Consider the following 26,939-nt stretch of genomic DNA (forward strand, 5'->3'; position numbering starts at 1 on the left):
TGGGATTTTGAGTCTGACAATGCAGACACTTCTTCAATAATTCAGGATTGCCAGGTCTCTGTAAACAGGTTTTATGATATCCACAACTGCTGCTGGGATATAATGTTTATGGCTGTATGACCTGTTTGAGTACTGGGCATTGCGGTAATTGCACCATGAACCAGATCCAGGAGGGCATGACCAACACATTCCAGTTCTGTGATAAGCTTCTCACCATAAGGCTGAGTGGCTACTACACTGTTATATGCATTTGAGTCTGCACAACCTAAGAACTTAGTGTAACACACTCCCCTTTAGTTTACAGATCGATTATAAATTTCAACAGCTGCACAGGCCTCCGTACGACTAGTTGTCCTTCATAATTTCTGTCACAGATATGCCCTTCTTCATTCCCTGATTTATACTTATAAGAATGTTTGGTTAAAATCTGGAAATCTATTAGATTTCCAGTATCCACCACTGGTCACTGTAGCAACAGAATTCTTAGAACTTCAGCTGCGCTTCTACCAAGTGCCCCAAAAGCTACTGATATGTCAATCATACCATCGTTTATTTCAGCAGCTTCATTTGCAGCACCCTTAATTGACTCACATGCAGTGGATTTCACAGCAGCTCCAATAAATCCTGCATACTTGTCCATTTTACAAAGTGGGTGTGGCATATACATCACGACACACATTGTTTCTGCTGCAGTGTGTCCTTTGCCAATAGCTCTCAATCCATAAAACCACCTAACATTTATTTCAAAATAATTATCTTTACACTTATCAGAACTCCAAAATGAATGAGTATATTTACAACTGGCAGAATTAATGATAAGTTTCCTGGCTAGTCCATTTGATACCTCAATGTCTTCAAGTAAACTAACTGGCCCTCCACATACATACAGCACACACATTCACATAATACCCCTGTTACGATGTGTAGATGTATCAGAATATAACCTAACCTACCATTTACATGAGTTTTGTTTTGAGATAACTGTGTTATCACTATGTTTTATTTTAATCTTCGAAGCACTAATGGGTGTTTCTCTAGATACTCACGAGTTTGCGAGTATTTCATTGTCTGTAACTTCACACACCACATGCTGAACACAATGTTTCTCTTTATTCAAAAATTTATTACCATGAAACCCACATTTCTTAAAAACACTTCATTTTGGAGTCATACTTTTTGAGAGATTTACCAGTCTATTCGTCACTATTCCTCAGAAAAATGTTAGCACTTCGATATACAAAGCATGTTTATACTATGAAAAGATACGATACTATTTTTGACAGTGCTACCAATACAAACACATAATTTAACCTTTATAACACAGCAATCCACAGCTTTCTACAGGGTGGTCCATTGATAGTGACCGGGCCAAATATCTCACATAATAAGCATCAAATGAAAAAACTACAAAGAACGAAATTCGTCTAGCTTGAAGGGAGAAACCAGATGGCGCTATGGTTGGCCTGGTAGATGGCACTGCCATGGGTCAAACTCATATCAACTGCATTTTTTTAAAATAGGAACCCCCATTTTTTATTACATATTCATGTAGTACATAAAGAAATATGAATGTTTTAGCTGGACCACTTTTTTCGCTTTGTGATAGATGGGGCTGTAATAGTAAAAAATGGTTCAAATGGCTCTGAGCACTATGGGACTTAACTTCTGAGGTCATCAGTCCCCTAGAACTTAGAACTACTTAAACCTAACTAACCTAAGGACATCACACACATCCATGCCCGAGGCAGGATTCGAACCTGCGACCGTAGCGGTCGCGCGTTTCCAGACTGTAGCGCCTAGCACTGCTCGGCCACTCCAGCCAGCTGCTGTAATAGTCACAAACATATAAGTATGTGGTATCACATAACATTCCGCCAGTGCGGACGGTATTTGCTTCGTGATACATTACCTGTGTTAAAAAGGACCGTTTACCAATTGCGGAAAAGGTCGATATCGTGTTGATGTATGGCTATTGTGATCAAAATGCCCAAGGGGCGTGTGCTATGTATGCTGCTTGGTATCCTGGACGATATCATTGAAGTGTCCAGACCATTCGCCGGATAGTTGCATTATTTAATCAAACAGGAAGTGTCCAGCCACATGTGAAACATCAACCACGACCTGCAACAAATGATGATGCCCTAGTAGGTGTTTTAGCTGCTGGGGCAGCTAATCCACACATCAGTAGCAGACAAAAAGCGTGAGAATTGGGAATCTCAAAAACGTCGGTGTTTAGAATGCTACATCAACATCGATTGCACCCGTACCATATTTCTATGCACCAGGAATTGCATGGCGATGACTTTAAACGTCATGTACAGTTCTGCCACTGGGCACAAGAGAAATTACAGGACGATGAAAGATTTTTTGCATGCATTCTATTTAGCGATGAGGCATCATTCACCAACAGCGGTAACCTAAACCGCCATAATATGCACTATTGGGCAACGGAAAATCTATGATGGCAGCAACAAGTGGAACAGCAGCGACCTAGGCAGGTTAATGTATGGTGTGGCATTAAGGGAGGAAGGATAATTGGCCCCCATTTTATCGATGGCAATCTAAATGGTGCAATGTATGCTGATTTCCTGCATAATGTTCTACCAATGTTACTACTAGATGTTTCACTGCATGACAGAATGGCGATGTACTTCCAACATGATGGATGTCCGGCAAATAGTTTGCGTGCGGTTGAAGCAGTATTGAATAGCATATTTCATGACAGGTGGATTGGTTGTCAAAGCACCATACCATGGCCCGCATGTTCACCGGATCCGACGTCCCCGGATTTCTTTCTGTGGGGAAAGTTGAAGGATATTTGCTATCGTGATCCACCGACAATGCCTGACAACATGCGTCAGTGCATTGTCAATGCATGTGCGAACATTACGGAAGGCGAACTACTCACTGTTGAGAGGAATGTCGTTACACGTATTGCCAAAGGCATTGAGGTTGACAGACATTATTTTGAGCATTTATTGCATTAATGTGGTATTCACAGGTAATCACGCCGTAACAGCATGCGTTCTCAGAAATGATAAGTTCACAAAGGTACATGTATCACATATGGAACAACCAAAATAAAATGTTCAAATGTACCTACGTTCTGTATTTTAATTTAAAAAACCTTCCTGTTACCAACTGTTCGTCTAAAATTATGAGACATATGTTTGTGACTATTACAGCGCCATCTATCACAAAGCGAAAAAAGTGGTCCAACTAAAACATTCACATTTCTTTACGTATTACATGAATATGCAATAAAAAATGGGGTTCCTATTTAAAAAAACACAGTTGATATCAGTTTGAGCTATGGCAGCGCCTTATAGCAGGCCAACCATTGCGCCAGCTGGTTTCCCCCTTCGAGCTAGACAAATTTCGTTCTTTGTAGTTTTTTCGTTTGACACTTATTTCGTGAGATATATGGCCCGGTCACGATCAATGGACTACCCTGTATATAAAAAATTACCGATTTTATTAGGTCTTGAAGTAATGCGTGTAAAAATTTTAACATTTTCAAGTAGTGTAGATTATATTTTAGAAAATAAAATAAAATACTTCCCACGCAAGTTTATAAGTAATATACATATCATTTTATTTGGAAAATTGCAAATTTTATAATCAGGTAAAAACCCGAAAAAGTGAAAAAGAATGTTTTCCGCTTCTAACTCCCCTTAAAGTTATGGAAATGTGCAAGCTTTCAGAGCCAGTGGCTTCTTCTTCTGGCAGAAACAATAAGGGGACAGAAAAGGGAAGAAAGAAAAGGATTGTCAAGGTTTAGGAAATGGGGAGAGTTGTAGAAAAGCTGCAGAGAAACCCAGGCCAGGACAGACTTACTGAATGGGATGAGAAATATGTAACTAAACCAGTCCATCTCTCATACCACCAGCAGATGTGAAGTATTATTGTGATTGGTAGTAAGTCATAAACATTAAATTATTTTCAATGCATGTTCATATGTAATACTGCACGTACCTTTGAGGTATCATTGGGCCCATTGGGCAGAGGATCAAAATTAGGCCACTGCTTTCTAATTATTTGGACCATTTCACTAAATGAGACCATCTTCCCATCATTCCATTTGTTGCCGCTGAAAGGCATGTACTCGATAAATCTTACATCAACATTTTTCTCTTTTGTTAACTCCACAAAACTGCACACTTCATCTTCATTAAAAACTCGCATTACAACACAATTTATCTGTGGAAGAAAGACACCATTAAAAACTTGGTATCAGATAAAGCATGGTTTAAACAGAGTTTGAAAGACTTTTTGATAGGTAACTCATCCTACTCAATAGATGAATATCTTAACAGTGGCTGTTAGGCCAGCTTAAATAAGAATGTCTGTTAGATTTCAGTTCTGAGAGCACTTTGTCATAACAGTCAAGATTATGTACTTTTTGTTTGATAAATTTATTAATAGTGCATAACAATGTTTCAGTCTGACAGCGTATCAATTCTGAAAATATTAGCTGTTCCAGTTTGTATTGTATTCACCTAGTTTGACAATCTCCTGACAAATGATCAGGGTATTCAAATGTTTTATATTTTTTATGTTATACTTTCTGGCATGTTACTCACCCATGAGAATCGTCTCATGTTTTGGGTCTTGGAACAAAAGCTGAATCTAATCTAATCTAACCTACAAAATAATGGTTCTACAAGTCTGTTGTTATATTTGTATACCTCACTGATTCTGTTAAATTAATCTTTTTCTCTCTTTTTAGAGAATGTCTGAATTTATCTTAGCATGCCAAGCTGTTAACCTTCTTAACAATTTATGAAAATTAAACTACATACATCTCCAATCTTTTTCCCCACTCCAACGCACACATCTTTTGCTGAAGGTATTATTTTAACTATTACATGAAATTAAGAAGCTTTCTTGAAACTGTGCTGCCATTTGTGAAACAAAGTTAAAAGTGTCTCAAGATAAAAGGTCTTCACAAAAGGAGCATTTAGTATCTGTGCAGGTGGTAATACTGACAGCCATCATATAAACAAGCCCAAATGGTAGAACATCCTGCTTTACACATACACGCAATGGCAGAAAAAAGGAAAAGAGCACACCTTTCATTCAAGCATTGAATATATAAACTGATGAGACAAAACACTATGACCTCCTGTTTGATAATGTGTTTGTCCACTGTTGGAACACAATACAGCAGTGATTTTGTGTGGGACAAGTTCAACAAATTTCAGGTATGTTCCCAGCATTATGTGAGGTATGTTCCCAGCATTATGCAGCACCGCATGTCTAAGCACAGGTCATGTAATTCCCATAAATTGGAGATCAGTGGTTTCTGGGTGCAGAACTGGTATCTGATAGCATTGCAGATGTATTCCATCAGATTCAGAAGGGGTGAATTTGATTCTGGCCTCGTGACACTGAAAGTCATATTGTTGAAACATGTCACCTTCATTAGGGACAGGGTGCGGACAGTGCACAATAACGTTCACACAGAACAAAGCTGTTATGGAGCCTTCAGTTACTACCACAGGACCCATAGAAGACCAGGTGAATGTCCTCCATAGCATAATATTGCTCCCACTGGCCTAAGTCTGTAGCAAAGTGCACCTTGCAAGCACCAATTCACTCTGTTGACAGTGTATGTGCACAAAACCGTCAAGTAGGTGTAATGCGAAACTCGAATGATTCAACCAGATGACACATTTCTATTGATTCACTGCCCAATCTCAATGCTCCTGAGCCACAGAAATTGTAATTCAACTGTGTTGTCAACATGGGAACATACAGGGGTTGTCTGCAGCAGAGCCCTATGTTTAACAATGTGCAATGAATGGTGTGCTCTGAAATACTCGTGCTTCCACCAGCACTGTGTCATCAGACATGCCACAGAAATTAGCTTCCTCAGCCGAATGTCATCTTTTTCAAAGGAACCATCCCAGCATTTGTCTTAAATCATTTAGGGAAATCAAGGAAAACCCAAATTTTGATGGCCCGATGGGATTCGGGTCCATTGTCCTCTGGAAGTCAAGTCCACTGTCTGACCACTGTGGTGGCATGACCTAGTCTTAATTAAGCCAGAAAATCCTGGGAAATGCTGACATACTTATTGATTTAAGATATAACAATTTAAAACAATCCTCTCATGAATTTCACTACAATTTTCCGCTCTTTTGAAAAAAAATTTCTTTTGACTGTTTTGATGTTGTTTAGTATGTTTAAATAATGATGGCAGTCTCTATAAAAGGGCAGTTTGACTTTTAAGTTTAGTTATACTGTTTTAAACTACATCCTTCATCTATTTGTCCACCCAGAAGTGCTATAGGATATAACTTGAAGACTATGGTGAGGTGGTGGGGGACAGTCATGTGTTGAGAAGGAGGTGCTGCCAGAAATGAAGTGTGTGAGGTGACGTTATTGACACTGCATACAGGGAGAATAAAAATACTCTATTCCATATTCATTTACAATCTACGTCTGGCCCCCCATATGGTTTTACTTTTCTCCAATAAGAAAAAAGAAATTGTCAGTAACTGTCTTTATAAGGTCTTAAAAGGAAACAAACAATAGAAATCTAGGCTGGAGTAATGACCATATTATAAAAAAGATACATTGCTATTCACTGTATACAGGAGATGTTAGGTCACAGACAAGCACAACAAAAAGACTACTAAACACGTAAGCTTTCCATCAGAAAGTCTTCTTCCAAAGTGGACAAAAAACACACACACACACACACACACACACACACACACACACACACACACACACACACACACACACCCGACCGTTGTTTCTCCCATGATGCACAGTTCCTCCCAGTCTGGCCCTAGCAGCCGGAGACAGTGGTCATGTATGTGTGATCTGCATTTGCGCGCATGTGTGTGCGTGTGCGTGTGTGTGTGTGTGTGTGTGTGTGTGTGTGTGTGAGGGAAGGGGGGGGGGGGTTTGCACCAAAAGCTTACGTGTTTAATAATAGGTGGTGTTCCTTTCCCCCCCCCCCCCCCCCCCCCCCCCCCCTGCGAGCAACACATCTACACTATACAGTGAGTGCCAATCTATCCTTTTCATAATACTGTCGTTACCACCTTGCCAAGAGGCATATTGTGGAGTAATCCGAAGGGCTCTACTAATTTGTACAAGAGGAAGGAGAGCACAATCTCAATGTAAGTTTTTAGAAAACTGGTATGTGCATTACTTCTGCAAACCTTTCAGAAAGGATACGGTATGCACTTCATTCAGCAAGATGGGTAATAAACAATATTAGCAATACTGCATCAAACTTGTTCACTTTCATCTTTGGATTAAACATTCGATTTCAGAGAGTACAGAATTTGGCAGAATCAAATTTTGGGGATATGTGGAACTGGGACAATGGCATATTTTTTACCCATTCAACAAACTAAGCACTGCTGATTGCTACTTTTATTGTGTCTGCTGCTGCAATGCATATATGAAACTATAAGTGCAGCATCTATGATGGAATAAAATGTTATACAAATGAAACATACAGGTACAGTGAAATAGAGTAGTATGGCTCATCATTTCGGTCTCACAGATTAGCAGGTGTTGACTTGAAATATAATACTTAAGAAGTTGAATCCAAAGGAGAGGATGTACCGTATTTACTCAAATCTGAGCCGCACTTTTTTTCTGGTTTTTGTAGTCCAAAAAACCGCATGCGGCTTGGAATCGAGTGCAAAGCAAGTGGAAGTTCTGAAAAATGTCAGTAGGTGCTGAAACAACTAATTTCTGCCGTCGAATATATGTAGCGCTACACAGGCATGCTTCGTAGGCACAAAGATAAATACTGGCGCCAAAACCTCTGCGTCAGTAAATAAATTAAAAAAAAAAGGTGGAAGACAATTTTCATACATTATCCAACGAAGTAAATACAAATTCCGTATTGTTCATCTTCGAATGTAGCAGAACTTCAATGTATTACGAAAATCCGACCGGCAAGACTGTTTGGGATGTTTGTCAATATGGCCAACTCAATGTTCTGAATTTTTTCCTACCTGTGAGAAGAAACGGTTGCTAATAGGAACCTGATGAAATGTGAATCACATGCAGTATTCTCTTCATCATAAGAGTAATACGAATATAAACATTTTGCCACGTATTCCTTCGTGTTTGCTGCTATCTTATTTAAATCCTGTCTGCCTAATAAACTACGAAACTAGAGTGAGACAACAGCAAACGCGGAAGAATATACGTATCGTGTCATGTTTATATTCATATTATTCTTATGCCTAACAGTGATACAGTCAGAAATGAAGCACGGCAACTGACTAGATTTTTATATCCAAGATGACTCTAATTTCTGTGCAGAATTTGATGTACTAAAGAAGCGGCCGCAAAGATTTTCAAATGGAGAAAAATTTTCACCTAACTCTCGTTCAGAACATGTTCTATCATACGCAGTCTATTATTTGGTTCTTGTTGATCATTATCAAAGAAAGCAGCAGTGTAAGGAACAACAAATAGTAGTCTCTTGCCATTGTTTCGCTAATGAGATGATTTCTCTCTCTTCTTTTTTTTTTTTTTTTTTTTTTTTTTTTAATTGTAGGCAGTGGTAGCGTGCACAAAAGCAAGCCATGCCACGAGTGACGACAGGCCGCAAACACGCACTATCAGAATGCGACAAACAATGCATGACACAGTACAGTAATGCATTTTCTGCTTAGAGTGACATAAACACCTATAACAAGGAAAACGGCACTTACCAGATCAAAGCAAAATAAGCAATTGATTCAAACCAGATGAAGCACATGAAAAAGGAAGGGTACCAGTATAAATACGGATGGAGCGCCTGACGCATAGCAAAGGCTACCTGGTAAAGCTTAACTGCTAAGCTTACGACTCGAACCAAACTACTGTAGCTGTATCGTCATTCATTCGACCTAAATTGTGTCTCATATTACAATGGACCGACTTTGTTTCGATTTGGAGGTGCGGCCTAAAACTTTTCTCTCCCCTTGAACTTCGAGTCTCAAATTTCAGGTGTGGCTTAGATTCGGGAATTTTTTTTTTTATTTCCTTTATTTCGAGTCTCATTTTTCAGGTTTGAGTGCGGCTTAGATTTGGGTAAATACGGTAGGTGGTATTTCAACTAATTCTGACTATGAAATAAAACAAAGTACAGCAGGGAGCTCTGACGAATCAAAGAGCAGCGATGAAGATTCTGATGAATAGTAAAGTATGAGTTAAAAAATAAGATGCTACTGAGATCGTAAATTTTTGTTGTGTTGATGAATCTGTTAACAGACATATTCAAAAATGCACTGAAACATTGGCACATGTAGTGCTGGGAGGTGATAAACTGTCATTACTGTTAGAGGAGCTACGTATTTCTTGCTGTTCTACTCCTAAATGACACTGTATCTGAAGGTATAGAATGAATCTTCACTGGCTAGAGAAATGGGTAACACAATTTTACAAGTCTCTGCTGTCATGTAATCTCTTCAGGGAAATCATGACTGTACTAAGATTCGGTTTGTGGTTGACAAGGTCAGAGTCATTAAGAAATGCAAGGCAGCTACCATGTCAGTCCTAGAAGAGAGAGACGTAGCAAACTGTCAAAGCATGTACAGTCCCAGTCCATATGTTTGTGGTGATGTACTAACCAAGTAATACTGTGTGTCAGGCAGCGCATTACTCAAGAACCATCATGGAAAAAGGTGGAGTGGTAATTTATGTAAAAAACAACATATTTTACAATGCATTAGATTTAAAGAGCCATTGTATAGAGCAACAAATTGAAGTATGTGGTGTTGAGATTACTGTAAATGACTTCACGGCTGTAGTGTTAGCACTGTATAGATCTCCTTCAGGGAATTTGAATGTATTTCTTAAGCACTTAGATTCTTTATTATCCATACTGTACTCAAAGTCCAAGAACTTGATAATTACTGGTGACTTTAATGTTGATTTCCTAAATGAGAGCAATAGTAAAGCTGATTTAGTACATTTAATGGAGTCTTATAATCTGATGACAATAGTAGATTTCCCAACTAGGGTTGCTGTTAACAGTAAAAGTCTGATAGATAATATATTTATAGATAAGTCTACATGGAATGAGATCACTGTACCTCCAATCCTTGGCCTTTCTGATCATGGTGGTCACTTGCTTAGGCTCAATTACATCAGTGTGTGCAACAGTTCCGAGCATTCTTGGAAATCTTTTAGGATAATAAATGAACAGGGCCTTAAAAAATTCAGTGATAGCCTAAAAGAGATAGACTGGAGCCGAGTTGATAGGGAAACAGATGTAAACAAAAAGTACAATTCATTTTTAAATGAATTCATGTCTGTATTTGAGTCCATCTTTCCCAAAAAAAGTAGTTAGAAATAGTCATATAGGCAATGCCAAGAAGTCTTGGATCACTACAGGGATAACAACATCTTGTAGAACAAAAAGGATGTTATACAGTTCTCTCAGGACTTGTAATGATCCAAAGAAATGACAACACTACAAACTTTACTGTAGCATTCTCAAGAAGGTTATAAATAAATCTAAAAGTATGTGCATAAAATCAGAAATTGAAAGCTCAGAAAATAAAATTAAAACTATAAGGAATGTAATAAAGAGGGAAACTGGCAGGACAACAGGGAACATGTCTCAGGTAGAGATTAAAACAGGGGACAGTATCATAAAGAAACCTGAGTTGGTTGCAGAAATATTTAATAACCACTTTTTGAGAGCAGCAGAGAAGACAAGCTGTAATGGTTCTATGGAAGAATCATTGTCCCTCCTACAGAAAGCTATTAGCAACAGAATCCCACAGTTATCCTTATCTCCATTTACTGTAAGCGAAGTCATAAGAGTAATTAGATCATTAAAAAACAAAAATTCTGCTGGTGTGGACAATATTTCTAGTAAAATACTGAAACACTGTTATAAATTTGTTAGTCCCGCCTTATGCAACATATACAATGCATCCCTACAAGATGGGATTGTCCCTGACAGACTTAAGTTGGCTGTAGTGATTCCTCTCTTTAAAAAAGGGGATAAAAGCATTGTTACAAACTATTGCCCAATATCCCTATTAACTACCTTCTCGAAAATTCTAGAAAAACTCATGCACAGGAGGATTGTAGACCATCTCAAATTCCATAGTATCTTAAGCAAAAATCAGTTTGGTTTTCGTGCCGGTCTTTGTACTGAACAGGCAATATTCTCTTTCAGCAACCAAGTTTTGGAAGCCATTAACAAAAAAATGTCTCCAGTGGGTATTTTTTGCGATCTTACGAAAGCCTTTGACTGTGTAAACCACCAAATTCTTTGGAAAAAGGCAGAATACTATGGGTTAGGTGGTACTGTTGGCTTGTGGCTACAATCATATCTACAGGATCAGAAGCAGACTGTAATGCTAAATGGCTCTTCTGGAGAAATTGCCTCGTCTGAATGGGGCATGATAACGTGTGGTGTGCCTCAAGGCTCCGTTTTGGGCCCACTGATTTTCCTCATCTTTATTAATGATCTTCCTCTTTGTTCTGAGACAAACAGCAAATTTACCCTGTTTGCCGATGATACCACAATTCTAATTGACGATTTGACTGATCATGATCTTGAAAAAACTACAACTACTGTTTTTAATGACATCTTAAATTGTTTCTCCTCAAATGGTCTCTCACTCAATGCAGATAAAACTCATTATATGAGGTTCCATACATCACAAAGTAATCCCAATGAAATTGACATAAAATGTAGAGATCAACCAATACAGAAAGTTGAAGAAACAAAATTCCTGGGTGCTTACATAGACAGTAAATGTAATTGGTCAGTTCACATTCTTCATCTATGTAAAAAACTTAGCTCGGCAACATTTTCACTACGGGTAATTTCTTCAGTGGCTGAAGTTGACACTATTAAGGTTGCCTACTTTGGCTACTTCCACTCATTGATGTCATATGCTATCATATTCTGGGGGAACCAACCACTTGCAAAACAAGTTTTCACCATCCAAAAAAAAAGCAATCAGAATAACGTGTGGGGTTAATCAAAGACACTCTTGCAGGCACTTGTTTCGGAAGATAGGTATCCTAACAACTGCCTCACAGTATATTTTTTCCTTGCTGACCTTTGTGTGCAAAAATTATTCCATCTACCAAGACAACAGTAAATTCCATGGTTATAACACCAGAAACAAAAACAATCTACATTTAGAAATGAAACGTCTCACTCTGGTACAAAAAGGAGTTTACTACTCCAGCATTAAGCTATTCAATGCTCTACCACTACATATCAAATGTGTTCATACAGAACTGCCAAAATTTAAACGAGTTCTCAAAGATTACCTGACAGAGAAATCTTATTATACTGTGGATGAATACCTGAAAGAAAATGTATACCATCACTAAACTTATTGTGTCTAGAAGTAGTTCAATTGATTTTATTGTGCATTTGGGAATTAGCTCACTTTTTGTAACAACAGATTGGCTGTACATGTATTTACTCTTGTAGGCCTAATATCTGATTTAACTTTGTGCTCTTGCCTTTAACCTTTATTTGAAACTCCTTTTTCTGTCAAATGGTTGTTATGTTATCTAGCTGATATTGTATCTGTTACTGTATTTATAGTATGTCTTACTTAAACTATGTACAATTTGCCATTGAATTGCCCTTGTATAGTTTAAATTGAAACCTGTACAATTTGACACGTTCCATATCCTTGTGATTGACTCACTAACCGGATCTATGGAACAAGAAATAAATAAATAAATAAATACTGAAGTGTGATCCAAGTCGCACAAATATGGCTTTAATAATAACCTCCGAACAATATGCCTCTAAGGACTCAACAAGACACAGAACACTGATGTGCACATTACAAACTAGAATCACACAGAGAGTCAGTCAGCACTGTTCCACACTAATATATGTGCGAGTCACCAGCAGATGGCACGGCAGGGACCGCACGGCACGCTTGGCTCCCAGAGACGGCCTCCAGCAGCCAGCCTGCAATGATCAGTCGGTGACCAATTTAAAGACGCATGTAAGGCAACACCACTCTCGGTGCACTCACACTGACATGTACTAGTAGCACGATACAGCAGTGATGAGTAGTAGTACCCCTCCTGTCTTGTGCGCCTTTTATCTGGCTCTACAATTTACTTTCCTAGACCCACACAAATGCCTGATCCTCCTAATTCAATTTGCTCTGCAGACTATTTAAAACTTTTGAAGAAAAAGGAGCCACAATTGCACTTTGTGTGCCAGTTACTTTCCAATACATTGGCACCAGCTGATCTTATTTAAGAATAGTCAACTTTCGTAGCCATACTTACAGCACATCCTTTGCTTCCTGGCCTAAATCCAAGTTAACTCCCAGCCCCCCCCCTCCCCCCACACACACACCCCTCTCTCCCCCCCTCGCAAATCAGCTAGTTGTGTGCTGTTATCTCACGTCACACCCTAGTCTATGAGTGCCCAGCTGTCTGGCACCTGACCCCTCTACCTGCACCCCTAGCTAGCCCTCAGATGGCTCCCCACTCTCCCACGAGCCACTAAATGCTTCCCTCCAAACCCCTCCCATCTCTCTCCATCTCTCACATTGCCTCAACCCACCCCATCCTACCCCACTCTAAAGCCCCACCTCACTCCAGAACACTCACCATGGGCCAGTAAAGAGCTGGCAGTTGAGCGACCACAGCATAAGGAGACATGCATGCGCATGTGAGAGAGAGTGTGTGTGTGTGTGTGTGTGTGTGTGTGTGTGTGTGTGTGTGTGGGCGCGCGCACATGTTTTCCCTACAGCTAGAAAAAGAAAGTGCATTCTGGAAGCTCACCAAGTAACGTACCTTTTAGTTTGGAAGGTAGAAGACGAGGTACTGGTGGAAGTAAAGCTGTGAGGACGGGTCGTGAGTCGTGCAAGGATAGCTCAGCACTTGCCCACGAAAGGCAAAGGTCCCAAGTTTGACTCTTGGTCCGGCACACAGTTTTAATCTGCCAGGAAGTTTCATATCAGTGCACACTCCACTGCACGGTGAAAATCTCATTCTACATACCTTTTGTTCGTGTGCCTATCGATGAGACAGGGCTTCTGCCTTTTGGTGAGCCATCTCCTTTATTCCTAAATAATTCATAATTTTCAACAGAAACTTTCTGTACCTTATTGTTGCATCCTACATTACAATATGCAATTTCCACAATATGTGGTCATCTGTAAATATAATGGGGGTAACAACTGTAGGAGACCAAAAACTGACTGCAGTAAGCAAGTTCAAGTTATTGTATGCTGCAGTAGTTACCCAGAGGTGAAGAGGGTCACAGAGGATAAGCTAGCATGGGCAATTCCATGAAACCAATCTTCAGATGGAAGATCACAACAATAAAAACATTTGATTCAGCATACAACAGGCTCCAAACAGCATACACAACCTGTATGCTCAGAAACACAGAAAATCATATTGGTTCCATCAGCAGGAAACTTCAGCCCGTAATTGTTATGGAACACTGCGGCGATTTTGTTCATTAATAAAACCCAAAACTGGGGAGTAATAAGAGAGTATTGTTGTAACTTCTTATCAACCTGGTTACCAAAATACATATTAAGAAGACTGGTAAAGTGTTATTTTGAAGGGGTCACTCCAAAGCGCCACGAAAGTATTTGAGCAATGTATAAAATTAGAGAATCAGTGCACAATATTGAAAGCCTATCTACATTATCTATATCTGCATGACTAGTCTGTAATTCACAATTAATTGCTGGCAGAGGGTTCAGAGAACCACCCTCAACCTATTTATCTACCATTCCACTCCCCTACAGCATTTGAGGAAAACCAAACACTTCAATATTTCCGTACAAGCTCTGATTTCTCTTATTTTATTACAATGATCATTTCTCCCTATGTAAGAGGGCTCTAACAAAATATTTTCACATTCGGAGGAGAAAATTGATGATTGAAATTTTAAGAACCTGCTCCAGCAAAATGCTTTTGCTTTAATGACTGCCACCCCAATTCACATGCGATATCTGTGGCATGCACTTTCCTGTTTCCCAATAATACAAAATGAGCTGCCCTTCTTTGAACTTTTAAATGATGTCCTTTGTCAGTCCTATCTGGTAAGGATCTCACACCATGCAGAATACTCCAATAGAGGACAGACAAGTATAGTTGTAGATAGTCTCTTTAGTAATCCTAACCTTCTAAATGTTTTACTATTAAATCACAGTCCTTTGTTTGCTTTCCCACCACGTTATCTATGTGAGCATTCCAATTTAAGTTATTTGTAAATATAATTCCTAAGTATTCAATAGACTTCACAGCCTTTAGATCTGCGTGAATTATCATGTAACCAAAATTTAGTAGATGCCTTCTACTACTCATGCGGATGACATAACAATTTTTATTATTTAAGGTCAGTTACCACTTTTTGCATCATATGGATAGGTAGCCTAAATCATTTTGCAGTTCGTTTTGATCATCTGATCACTTTACAAGACAGTAAATGATATGCAAGACTGTAAATGATAGCATCACCTAAGAGGACTGCTCAGATTCCTTCTTAAATTGTTAATGTAGATTGGCAACAGCAGGTGGTCTATAACACTTCCTTGAGGAATGTCAGATATCACTTTTGTTTTACTTGACGATTTTCCATCAATTACTATAAACTGTGACCTTTCTGACAGGAAACCACACATCCAGTTGCACAACTGAGACAATACACCATAGGCACACAATATGATTAGAAAATACTTGTGAGGAACTGTTTCAAAAAGTCTTCTGGAAATCTACAAATATGGAATCAATTTGAGAGCCCCAGTCGGCAGCACTTATTACTTTGCGTGACTAAAGAGCTAGCTGTGTTTTAAAAGGTCAATATTTCTGAATCTATCTTGGCTATTTATCAATGAATCATTATCTTTGAGATAATTCATAATATTCAAACACAATATATGTTCCAAAATCCTAATGCAAATCAACATTAGTGATATGAGTCTGTTATTTAGTAGATTACTCCTCTTTTCTTTCTTGAGCATTGGTGTGACCTGAGCAACTTTTCAGTCTCTAGGTATGGATCTTTATCAAATGAGTGGCTATATGTTGTTGTTGTGGTCTTCAGTCCTGAGACTGGTTTGATGCAGCTCTCCATGCTACTCTATCCAGTGCAAGCTTCTTCATCTCCCAGTACCTACTGCAACCTACATCCTTCTGAATCTGCTTAGTGTATTCATCTCTTGGTCTCCCCCTACTATTTTTACCCTCCACGCTGCCCTCCAATACTAAATTGGTGATCCCTTGATGCCTCAGAACATGTCCTACCAACCGATCCCTTCTTCTGGTCAAGTTGTGCCACAAACGTCTTTTCTCCCCAATCCTATTCAATACTTCCTCATTAGTTATGTGATCTACCCATCTAATCTTTAGCATTCTTCTGTAGCACCACATTTCGAAAGCTTCTATTCTCTTCTTGTCCAAACTATTTACCATCCATGTTTCACTTCCATACATGGCTACACTCCATACAAATACTTTCAGCAATGACTTCCTGACACTTACATCTATGCTCGATGTTAACAAATTTCTCTTCTTCAGAAACGCTTTCCTTGCCATTGCCAGTCTACATTTTATATCCTCTCTACTTCGACCAACATCAGTTATTTTGCTCCCCAAATAGCAAAACTCCTTTACTACTTTAAGTGTCTCATTTCCTAACCTAATTCCCTCAGCATCACCTTACTTCATTCGACTACATTCCATTACACTCGTTTTGCTTTTGTTGATGTTCATCTTATATCCTCCCTTCAAGACACCATCCGTTCCGTTCATCTGCTCTTCCAAGTCCTTTGCTGTCTCTGACAGAATTACAATGTCATCGGCGAACCTCAACGTTTTTATTTCTTCTCCATGGATTTTAATTCCTACTCCGAATTTTTCTTTTATTTCTTTTACTGCTTGCTCAATATACAGATTGAATATCATCGGGGAGAGGCTATAACCCTGTCTTACTCCCTTCCCAACCACTGCTTCCCTTTCATGTCCCTCGACTCTTATAACTGCCATCTGGTTTCTGTACAAATTGTAAATAGCCTTTCGCTCCCTGTATTTTACCCCTGCCACCCTTAGAATTTGAAAGAGAGTATTCCAGTCAACATTGTTAAAAGATTTCCCTAAGTCTACAAATGCTAGAAACGTAGGTTTGCCTTTCCTTAATCTTTCTTCCAAGATAAGTCGTAAGGTCAGTAATGCCTCACATGTTCCAGTATTTCTATGGAATCCAAACTGATCTTCCCTGAGGTCGGCTTCTACTAGTTTTTCCATTCGTCTGTAAAGAATTCGTGTTAGTATTTTGCAGCTGTGGCTTATTAAACTGATTGTTCGGTAATTTTCACATCTGTCAACACCTGCTTTCTTTGGGATTGGAATTATTATATTCTTCTTGAAGTCTGATTGTATTTCGCCTGTTTCATACATCTTGCTCACCAGATGGTAGAGTTTTGTCTGGACTGGCTCTCCCAAGGCCGTCAGTAGTTCCAATGGAATGTTGTCTACTCCAGGGGCCTTGTTTCGACTCAGGTCTTTCAGTGCTCTGTCAAACTCTTCACGCAGTATTGTATCTCCCATTTCATCTTCATCTACATACTCTTCCATTTCCATAATATTGTCCTCAAGTGTATCGCCCTTGTATAGACCCTCTATATACTCCTTCCACCTTTCTGCTTTCCCTTCTTTGCTTAGAACTGGGTTTCCATCTGAGCTCTTGATGTTCATGCAAGTGGTTCTCTTATCTCCAAAGGTCTCTCTAATTTTCCTGTAGGCAGTACCTATCTTACCCCTAGTGAGATAAGCCTATACATCCCTACATTTGTCCTCTAGCCCTCCCTGCTTAGCCATTTTGCACTTCCTGTCGATCTCATTTTTGAGACATTTGTATTCCTTTTTGCCTGCTTCATTTACTGCATTTTTATATTTTCTCCTTTCATCAATTAAATTCAATATTTCTTCTGTTACCCAAGGATTTCTACTAGCCCTCGTCTTTTTACATACTTGATCCTCTGCTGCCTTCACTACTTCATCCATCAAAGCTACCCATTATTCTTCTACTGCATTTCTTTCCCCCATTCCTGTCAATTGTTCCCTTATGCTCTCCCTGAAGCTCTGTACAACCTCTGATTCTTTCAGTTTATCCAGGTCCCATCTCCTTAAATTCCCACCTTTTTGCAGTTTCTTCAGTTTTAATCTTACAGGTCATAACCAATAGATTGTGGTCAGAGTCCACATCTGCCCCTGGAAATGTCTTACAATTTAAAACCTGGTTCCTAAATCTCTGTCTTACCATTATATAATCTATCTGATACCTTTTAGAATCTCCAGGGCTATATATGATTTCTAATGGAGCTATTGTATCAGCATTCTCTGAAAGAAACATAACTGCTTTATGACACTGAGGAGAGCTACTACTAAGTTACTCACAGTTGCAGTTGTTCTTGATTTGAATACTGCAATAATAACTTTGTTGTCTTTGGTGAAGAAATTTCAGAAATCCGTGTTTAGTAACCCTGCTTTAGTAGCACTGTCATCAGTAATATTACCACAGCTATCGCGCAGTGAAGGTATTGGTTGTGTCTTGCCATTGGTGTACTACACATGCAACCAGAACCTCTTTGGATTTTCTTCCAGATTTCAAAACGAAGTTTCACTATGGGAACTATTAAACACATCTTGCACTGAAACCCACCCTAATTTCGAGCTTCAGTAAAACATCGCTAATCTTGGAGATTTTGCATTCTTTTAAATTTTGACATGCTTTTTTTCATTGCTTCTGCAGCTGAGTTTTGACATATTTTGTGCACCACCCTTTTAATTTATTTGGTATCCTTTCAATTTATTTGGTATATATCTCTTAATTGATGTCGATACTATTTCTCTGAATTTAAGCCATGTCTGGTCTACACTTACAAAGTCAGGCTTGAAGGAGTAGAGACTAAGTAGAGACCGTCTCCTTGGAAGGCATCAAGTTAATTTTTATATGCTTTCTCATTAAATGCCCCATTGTGTAGGGCTGAAAATTAATGGGGATAAGGTAAACAGAATGTGCAAAGTAAGTGGAAATTACTCGTCTCTTCCCCGATTACAGTGCAATAGAAGATAATACAAGATGTTGACAGATTGCCATATCTCGGTAGCTTTATATGTAATAATGAGGTCACAGATGCAGAAATCACCAGCAGAACTGGAAAATCAGTCCATATGGCAATTAGGTCTGTAATATGTCAACAAAGCTTTGCCTGTACTCCTTTATTGTTTATATTTGTGAGACTTGGAAAATGTCAGTAAAATCAGCACACAGTCTCCATATTTTTCACCAACAATGCTAGAGATGAATTCTGAAGATGTTAACCCGACCAAGTTACAAATGATGTAGTGCTGAGAATACGAGGTCTACACAGCCTGCACAAAATTATTGTTGAAAGAAGACTGAAGATTGCAGGTTATGTTCTACACATGTAAGGTGGAAGAATCCCAAAATCAACACTGTTGTGGAAATCAATGGACAGATACAGATGTACAGGAAGACCTTTTAACACCTGGAACTTTTGCAATGAATCTTCAATCCATGGACACAAACTTGGAGGAAGGTGAGAACTTGGCAGCTGATCAAGTGAACTAGTGGAAACCAGTTCCTTGTATGGTACACAGCAAATCTGAGTAAGTTAGTAAGTAAGTAAGTAAGTAAAGTACAACTGGGGATTTTGCAAAACTGTTGGATGATCGATATTATTGTCTAGATTTGACACTGTTGGACTTCTACCTTTTCCTTGATGTGTATTCTTCAAATTGTGAGTTTTACGAGAAAGCTGATAGATACTTACCAATCAACCTTCCCTGACACGAACTGACATTGTCTCTTTATAAATTCTACTGTGCTAACAATTATCTACTGAGAATCCTTGACTAGGTCTCCACAGCTCAAATGAGCCAGTTTCTTTTAAATTTCTGTCTTTGGCTATAATTGTCTTCCAAGTATGGTGACACAACATCCTGTCATGAAACTTTTGCCTTTACACTTGTTTACTTTTCTGGACACTGCCTTTTTCTGCACTGTGCACTAAATACACTATGTGAGTAATGTCCAATCTCCAACAACCAATCGTGAACTGTAAACAGCTGTAAACTCTACCAGGGCACATAGCAAACAATTAACATTTGTGTTTTAGTGTTCTAAGCTGTGAGGCCATCAGCGGACAAATAATTTAGTACCTATTCCTGGACAGCCAGAGTGGCCGTGCGGTTCTAGGCGCTACAGTCTGGAACCGAATGACCGCTACGTTCGCAGGTTCGAATCCTGCCTCGGGCATGGATGTGTGTGATGTCCTTAGGTTAGTTAGGTTTAATTAGTTCTAAGTTCTAGGCGACTGATGACCTCAGAAGTTAAGTCGCATAGTGCTCAGAGCCATTTGAACCTATTCCTGACGTGCTGTTGTTTGGAACAACAACTGACATGATCCAAAATATTACTTTCTTTTATTATAGCTTCACTTTTATTTTGTCTAATGATTACTAATTTCAGTATCAAATTCCATCATCAAGCCACTATATGATCAGAAAGCATAGTGTATCGTTAAAATATAGTTTAATAAACAGATTACCATTATATCATCATTCCTTAAAGTAATGTCCAAAGTGGAAGGACAGATGATTAATTTTGAGTATATACTAAAGTCAGAGTACTGAACCGGATATGAAAGAAGGAAAACCAGAAGGGCAGTGAGAGACGGGTGCCTTCTATCACCTTACTTCCTTAATATGTTCATCAAGGAAGTAATAACAACAACAAAGAAAAGATGACCAGAATCAAAAGGTAATTTCTGGAATACGCCATGGAAATGTGATAGGACCATTACATTTACAATGTATATAAATGATCCAGTAGAAAGTGTCAGAGGCTCCTTAATATTGTTCACAGGTACTACACTTGTCCATCAGAAAGTAGCAATAACAGAAGACAGTATCAATTTGCACAATGACCTGCAGAGGATTGGTGAATGATGTAGGCTCTGGCAGTTGACCCTGCACATAAATAAATGTAACATATCACACACACACACACACACACACACACACACACAGGAAAAGAAATCCAATACTGTACAACTACACTATTAATGACAAATTGCTGGAAACAGAATCTACCATAAAATATCTAGAAGTAACTATCCAGAGCAACCTTAAAGTGGAATGACCACATAAAACAGCAATAGAAAAGCAGATGCCAGACTAAGATTCACAGGAAGAATCTTAAGTGAATGTAAATTACCCCTGTGTCCTTACCCAGTAAGACTGACAGAAGAGAGAAAGAAGATCCAATGAAGTGCGGAGTGTTTTGTCACAGGATCATTTAGTCGCTGTGAGATCATTACAGAGATGCTCAGCAACTCCAGTGGTAGATGCCATAAGAGAGCAGTTGTGCATCACGGAAAGATTTACTACCCAAATTTCGAGAGAGTAGTTTCCGAGAAGAGTCTGACAACATAATAGTTTCTCTCATATACAATTCACGAAATGATCACGAGAAGAAAATTTGAGAAGTTAGAGATAATACAGAAGTGTACTGACAGTCATTCTTCCCAAGCACTGTTCACAAGTGGAACAAGGCAGAGGGGATCAGTTGGTGGCATGAGACGTACCCCCTGCCACACACAGTTAGGTGGTTTTTGGAGCATGATGTCGATATGGAAACTTAATTGCATGCATATACACTGCAGATTGATGACATCACAATAGTAAATCAGAGTAGGAACTAAATAAAATGTTTCAGGCCTTAAATCAAGAAGTGGTAAAACTAAAGCTAAAAATGAATACAAAGAAGACAAAAGTTATGGCTACAGACAAGAAAGGAGGAGGAGGTAGGACTGACACAAGAACAGGCAATGAGCAACTCAAGAAAGGAACTGAAATTCAATATCTCAGTAGCATTTTGCAAGAAAACAATCAATATTTCAAGGCATTCAAGAAAAGAATAGCACAGGTGAAGAGTTCCTTCCAAAATAAGAAGAAGCTGCAACTGAATAAACATATCAGCTTCCACATTAAGAAAATATTTGTAAAGACCTTTGTGTGGAGTGTTCTGACACACAGATGCAAAATCTGTACATTAGAAAAGCCAAAGGAAGCTCGCCTCAGACCTGCTGAAATGTGGTTCTGGAGGAGAAGTACAAGAACTATCTGCATTGACAGAAAAATTAAAGGAAATAGGAGAGAAGAAAGAACCACTGAAAGTTATAGGCCAGGGCAAAGCAAAATACACTGGACACTTAACTGGAGATGATAATCTTTTAAAAAACATTTCTGAAGGCAAGATCGTAGGTAAGAAAACAAAGGGATGACTGAGAACATCCTACTTAAACAATATGATCAATGAATGGGATTTTCTTCACACATGGAGATGAAGACAACTGCTGAAGAGAGGAAGCTGTGGCTGCAGAGACAAGGTTTAACCTTTTGGAAGAGTAAGGACAAACTAATACAAAATATGAGTCTGCATGGTAGCTACATATGGAATGAATGACAACTTCTTGTGTGCAGTCATCAAGTCACTTACCTCAGTAGGTGTCTTATCTACTAAAAGTAAAGGTCACTGTTGTGCTTTCAATAGATGTGAACTGCACCCTGAAAATGGTATGTCTAGTTTGCAGTTGTACAGAAGCTTTTTATTTTGCAAAATGGTTCAAATGGCTCTAAGCACTATGGGACTTAACATCTGAGGTCATCAGTCCCCCAGACTTAGAACTACTTAAACCTAACTAACCTAAGGACATCCCTGCCTGAGGCAGGATTCGAACCCGCGACCATAGCAGCAGCACGGTTCTGGACTGAAGTGCCTAGAACCGCTCGGCCACAGTGGTCAGCTTTTATTTTGCACAGAAATGTTTGATAATAAAATGAACTGATGCTGGCACTTGCTACTGAAACCAGTAGTACTTAGACACAACAAAAATGTGACTACAGAATTAAGAATAATTTTTCCAAACAATCGAGTATTTTTACCAAAACAACACCACAATAGTGGAAACTTATTTTAAACTAAAGACACAAAAGAAAAAAAGAGAAACTGTAAAGATCTTGAGTCTCATAAGACTCTCTTGGGAGGAAAATATAAGATTTTTAATTGGTAAACTTGCAAGGCATCCTTTTTATGTTGTATAAACTACGAAACTGTTAGCATCGTCAGCTAAAATTTACTTCTTCTGTCTTAATATACCTTCCTTCACTTACAGCTGCAGTGTGGAGACAGCGGTGAGGGTGGGAGCGGGGATGGGGGCGAGGGTGTGGGCATACTGCTTTAAAATGGTGATTCTTGTATTGATATTCTTAACAACAGATTTATATCTTTTGTTTATGAAAGTCTGCATGCGATGACAGCTGCACTAGTAATACCTTCACAGGGTCGTATTCAAGTTGCAAGGCTAGATCTATGCCAACCATGACACGCTCCCAGCCTTTCCTCCTCGTGATCTGGTTGTAGCGTTGGGACTGCAGGGTGTCTAAGCTGATGTTCAGACCGTCAAGCCCTGCCCTCTGCAAGGCAACCAGCTGTCTTGCCAACATGAGGCCATCGGTTGTCATTAAGACACTTTCGAGATCTTTTATTTCCTTCAAAGCACCCGTGAAACAGCAAATTATTCTAAAGAAACTGAAACAAATAATTTGTAACATTGCTGCTGCATATGAAACAAAACTCCAGTTGATAAATTGAAAATACAAATTCCTCAAAAGTTAACTGTACATTTGCCCTAATACAAAGAGATAAGAAGGGTTAATAAACTGAATTGAAGAATGCAAGTTAAGATAGCAATGGAAAAATAATTAGAGGCATAAGATCACCTACTGCAACAGGGAAATGGGAATCAATATGAACCATTACCCAGCTACTGTCAACTGATTCCATGTCTCCATGCACACTGTATAAACCACTGTGGGTTTGTCCGACAAAGTACATTGTTGTACCACACATTATGGTTTTTCCCCATTCAATGCTCATGTGGAGTGTGGGAAGAACGATTCTTTAAATGGTTCTGTGCATGCTGTAATTAATCTTGCCTTCATGGTCCCTATAGGAGTGATACATATGCGGTTATTGTATAATCCCTAAATACCTCACTTAATACAGGTTCCTGAAATTTCATAAGTTAGGTTTTGTCATATATTTGGCGTCTATCTTCACTTGTCTGGCATTTCCAATTTTTAGTAGCTTCTTGATGCTCTCCCATGCATCAAGTAAATCTATGATCAATCATGCTACACTATTTTGTATACATTCAATGTCTGCCATTAGCCTTATTTGTTATGGGTCATACTTAAGCAATATTCTAGAATGGGCCACACAAGTATTTTGTAAGCAATGTCCTCTATAGACTGATTGCATTTTCCAGTATCTTACCAATGAATTGAAGTCTGCATTCTGCTTTGCCTACAAGTGAGTCTATGTCACCATTTCATTTCATCCAGATATTTGTATGAGTTGACCAATTAAAACTGTGATTATTTGATAATGTAGTCATACAATACTGTCTTTTTTTGTTTTGTGATGTGCTCCAATTTACATTTCTGAAAACTTAAACTCAGTTGCCTATCTTTGGACCAAATTGAAATGTTATGATCTGACTCAAATTTGTGCAGATTTTTTTCAGGCAATAATTCATTATAGACAACTCTATCATCCAGGAAAAGTATGAGGTTCCTTATAATATCGTCTTCCAGAACATTAAGGTACAACATTAATGTAATGGTATAAATTACTATAACTGTATAAATAAGTTTATAAGTGTGTAAAATACATTGAACTATTTGTTACAACAAAATATTGTACCGGTATACTCAGCAAGATGTTAAATCAGCAGATAGCTACATTTTATGTTCAACATTTTGTGTACAGCATATATGCTGGAAAGGATTTATACCCAAATTAAATTAATCTGAAGAAATGGTAGTGTGTATCTGGAAAAAAAATCCGTAAAAACTCATACAGTCCAATTTGCTATTATGTCACTGTTACTGAAATATAATACAAAGTAACTGAATTCGATGAACATTCTCAGAGTGCAATATGCCTCAGAGTGAAATGCACAGTAATGTCAACATTATTTTTTAGGCTATGTTTGTGAAAATGGATGAAAGCAAACCACACATTTTGTTCTCAATCTGCGGAAGCATTATGCACTGTGAAACACTGTACTGCTGTTATACATAAAAGCTGTCTCATTGCCAACATCTTTCCCCTGCTGGCTGTTCTACACTTCTCATAACTAATTCAACACGTTGTAAGATATTTTATGCTGTATGACACCACAGTCCAATCTGGTTAGGATAGCATAAAAATAATATATGAATTTCAGTATTGAAACTGGAAAAGCAGAACAGCTCTCATCACACTGGATATCAAATCGAGGTTGGATTACAGCCATGGGTACATCATTTCATGCTACTCAACTGAATGTCATATGTCAGAGTTCTTCAACTGTAGTGGCTGGCGACTGGTGGCTGGCGGCTGGTGGCATACCCATCTCTTGGCATCCTGTGAACAGACGTTCTCCACAGGTGACAGATTTGAAGAAAATGCTGGATACGGCAACAGTGGAACACTCTCTGTATCGAGGTAGCTCAGTACAGCTCAGGTGATGTGTAGTCTTGCATTATCTTGTTAAAAGATAACATCAAAGAAAGACTTGTAAGGGATAGAACAATTTATCAGCTTCCTGAACATCCTTCCAACAGCGAGGAAAACAAAATAAACAAGAAAGAAGAACAAAAATACAACGCTGCTGACATTCCTAATTTAAACTAGAGGTATGTGATGCTGTAAATATGATTCCCAATTACCAAATTGTGAATACGCCCGATTTAAAAATTTATCACCATAATGTGCAATCCCTGCGTAATAAGATCGATGAAATTAACGTTCTATTAACACATGAACTTAATGATATCTCAGTGTTATGCATTTCTGAGCACTGGCTTAGCCCAGAATTAATCCAGAATACTAAAATAAACAAATTTGTCTTGGCTGCTTACTACTGCAGGAAAAACAGCAAACAGTGTGGGGTAGCAATTTACACAAAGGATAATGTAGATTTTATTACACTACCTGACTTAACTAGGGCAAATGTCGAAAAGGATTATGAAATTGCAGCTATAAAAATTACTCAGTTCAACCTGGTTATTGCTACAGTTTACCGATCACCGTCTGGGAATTTTGAACTTTTCTTAAACAAAGTGGAGTCATTGCTAAATAAAGTAAATAAAATGGATTGTGAATTTATAATCTGTGGTGACTTCAATATTGACTTCCTCATGAATAGTGGAAATAGGGAGACCATTTTGAACCTTGCAACGTCCTTCAATTTAAAGGCTGAAGTAAAAGCAGCTACCCGAGTATCAGAAACTTGTCAAACAGCTCTTGATCAGTTTCTAGTAAATAAGAGTTTACACAACACCTCACTAAAAATTTTCAATGCAGGTTTTAGTGATCATCTTGCTCAAATATTAAGCATAAAAGTACAAGGCAGTATTATTAACAACATGTCTTTTAGAACAGCATATCGAAGCTATAATCAGCATAATGTGAACCACTTCAACAACTTATTACACAAAGAAAAATGGCTAGGAGTGTACAAAATGAATGATATTAATGAAAAATTCGACACTTTCATTGATACATTAACCCATTTCTTTGAACTTGCATTCCCACTGAAAACATTAACCATACGGGGAAACTCTAGAACAAACAGCTGGATCACAAAGGGAATAAGGGTTTCATGCCAGAAGAGAAGACTACTTCATGAAATATGTAACTCAAAAAATTCCTCACCTGTAGTACGCGCATACTATAAAAAATACTCCAAAATATTAAGAAAAGTAATAAAAGCAGCAAAAATAATGCATAATGATTAAATCATTTATAATGCAGCTAATAAATCAAAGTCTATGTGGAGTGTTATAAAAAAAGAATGTGGAGAATA

At 38.4% G+C, this 26,939-nt stretch overlaps 1 protein-coding gene across 1 annotated transcript in view; it reads right to left on the reverse strand.

The window, feature by feature from the left end:
• The window catches only part of LOC124622236 (molybdenum cofactor biosynthesis protein 1-like), a 66,674-nt gene that overhangs the window by 34,191 nt on the left and 5,544 nt on the right, over nt 1-26,939 (reverse strand). The window contains exons 3-4 of the mRNA XM_047147890.1: nt 23,359-23,614; nt 3,976-4,200 (exon numbers count right to left, since the gene is read on the reverse strand). Of these exons, the coding sequence (XP_047003846.1) occupies nt 3,976-4,200; nt 23,359-23,614 (481 nt within the window). The remainder of the gene's footprint in view (nt 1-3,975; nt 4,201-23,358; nt 23,615-26,939) is intronic.

Source organism: Schistocerca americana, chromosome 7, assembly GCF_021461395.2.
Source record: "Schistocerca americana isolate TAMUIC-IGC-003095 chromosome 7, iqSchAmer2.1, whole genome shotgun sequence".
Taxonomy (NCBI): domain Eukaryota; kingdom Metazoa; phylum Arthropoda; class Insecta; order Orthoptera; family Acrididae; genus Schistocerca; species Schistocerca americana.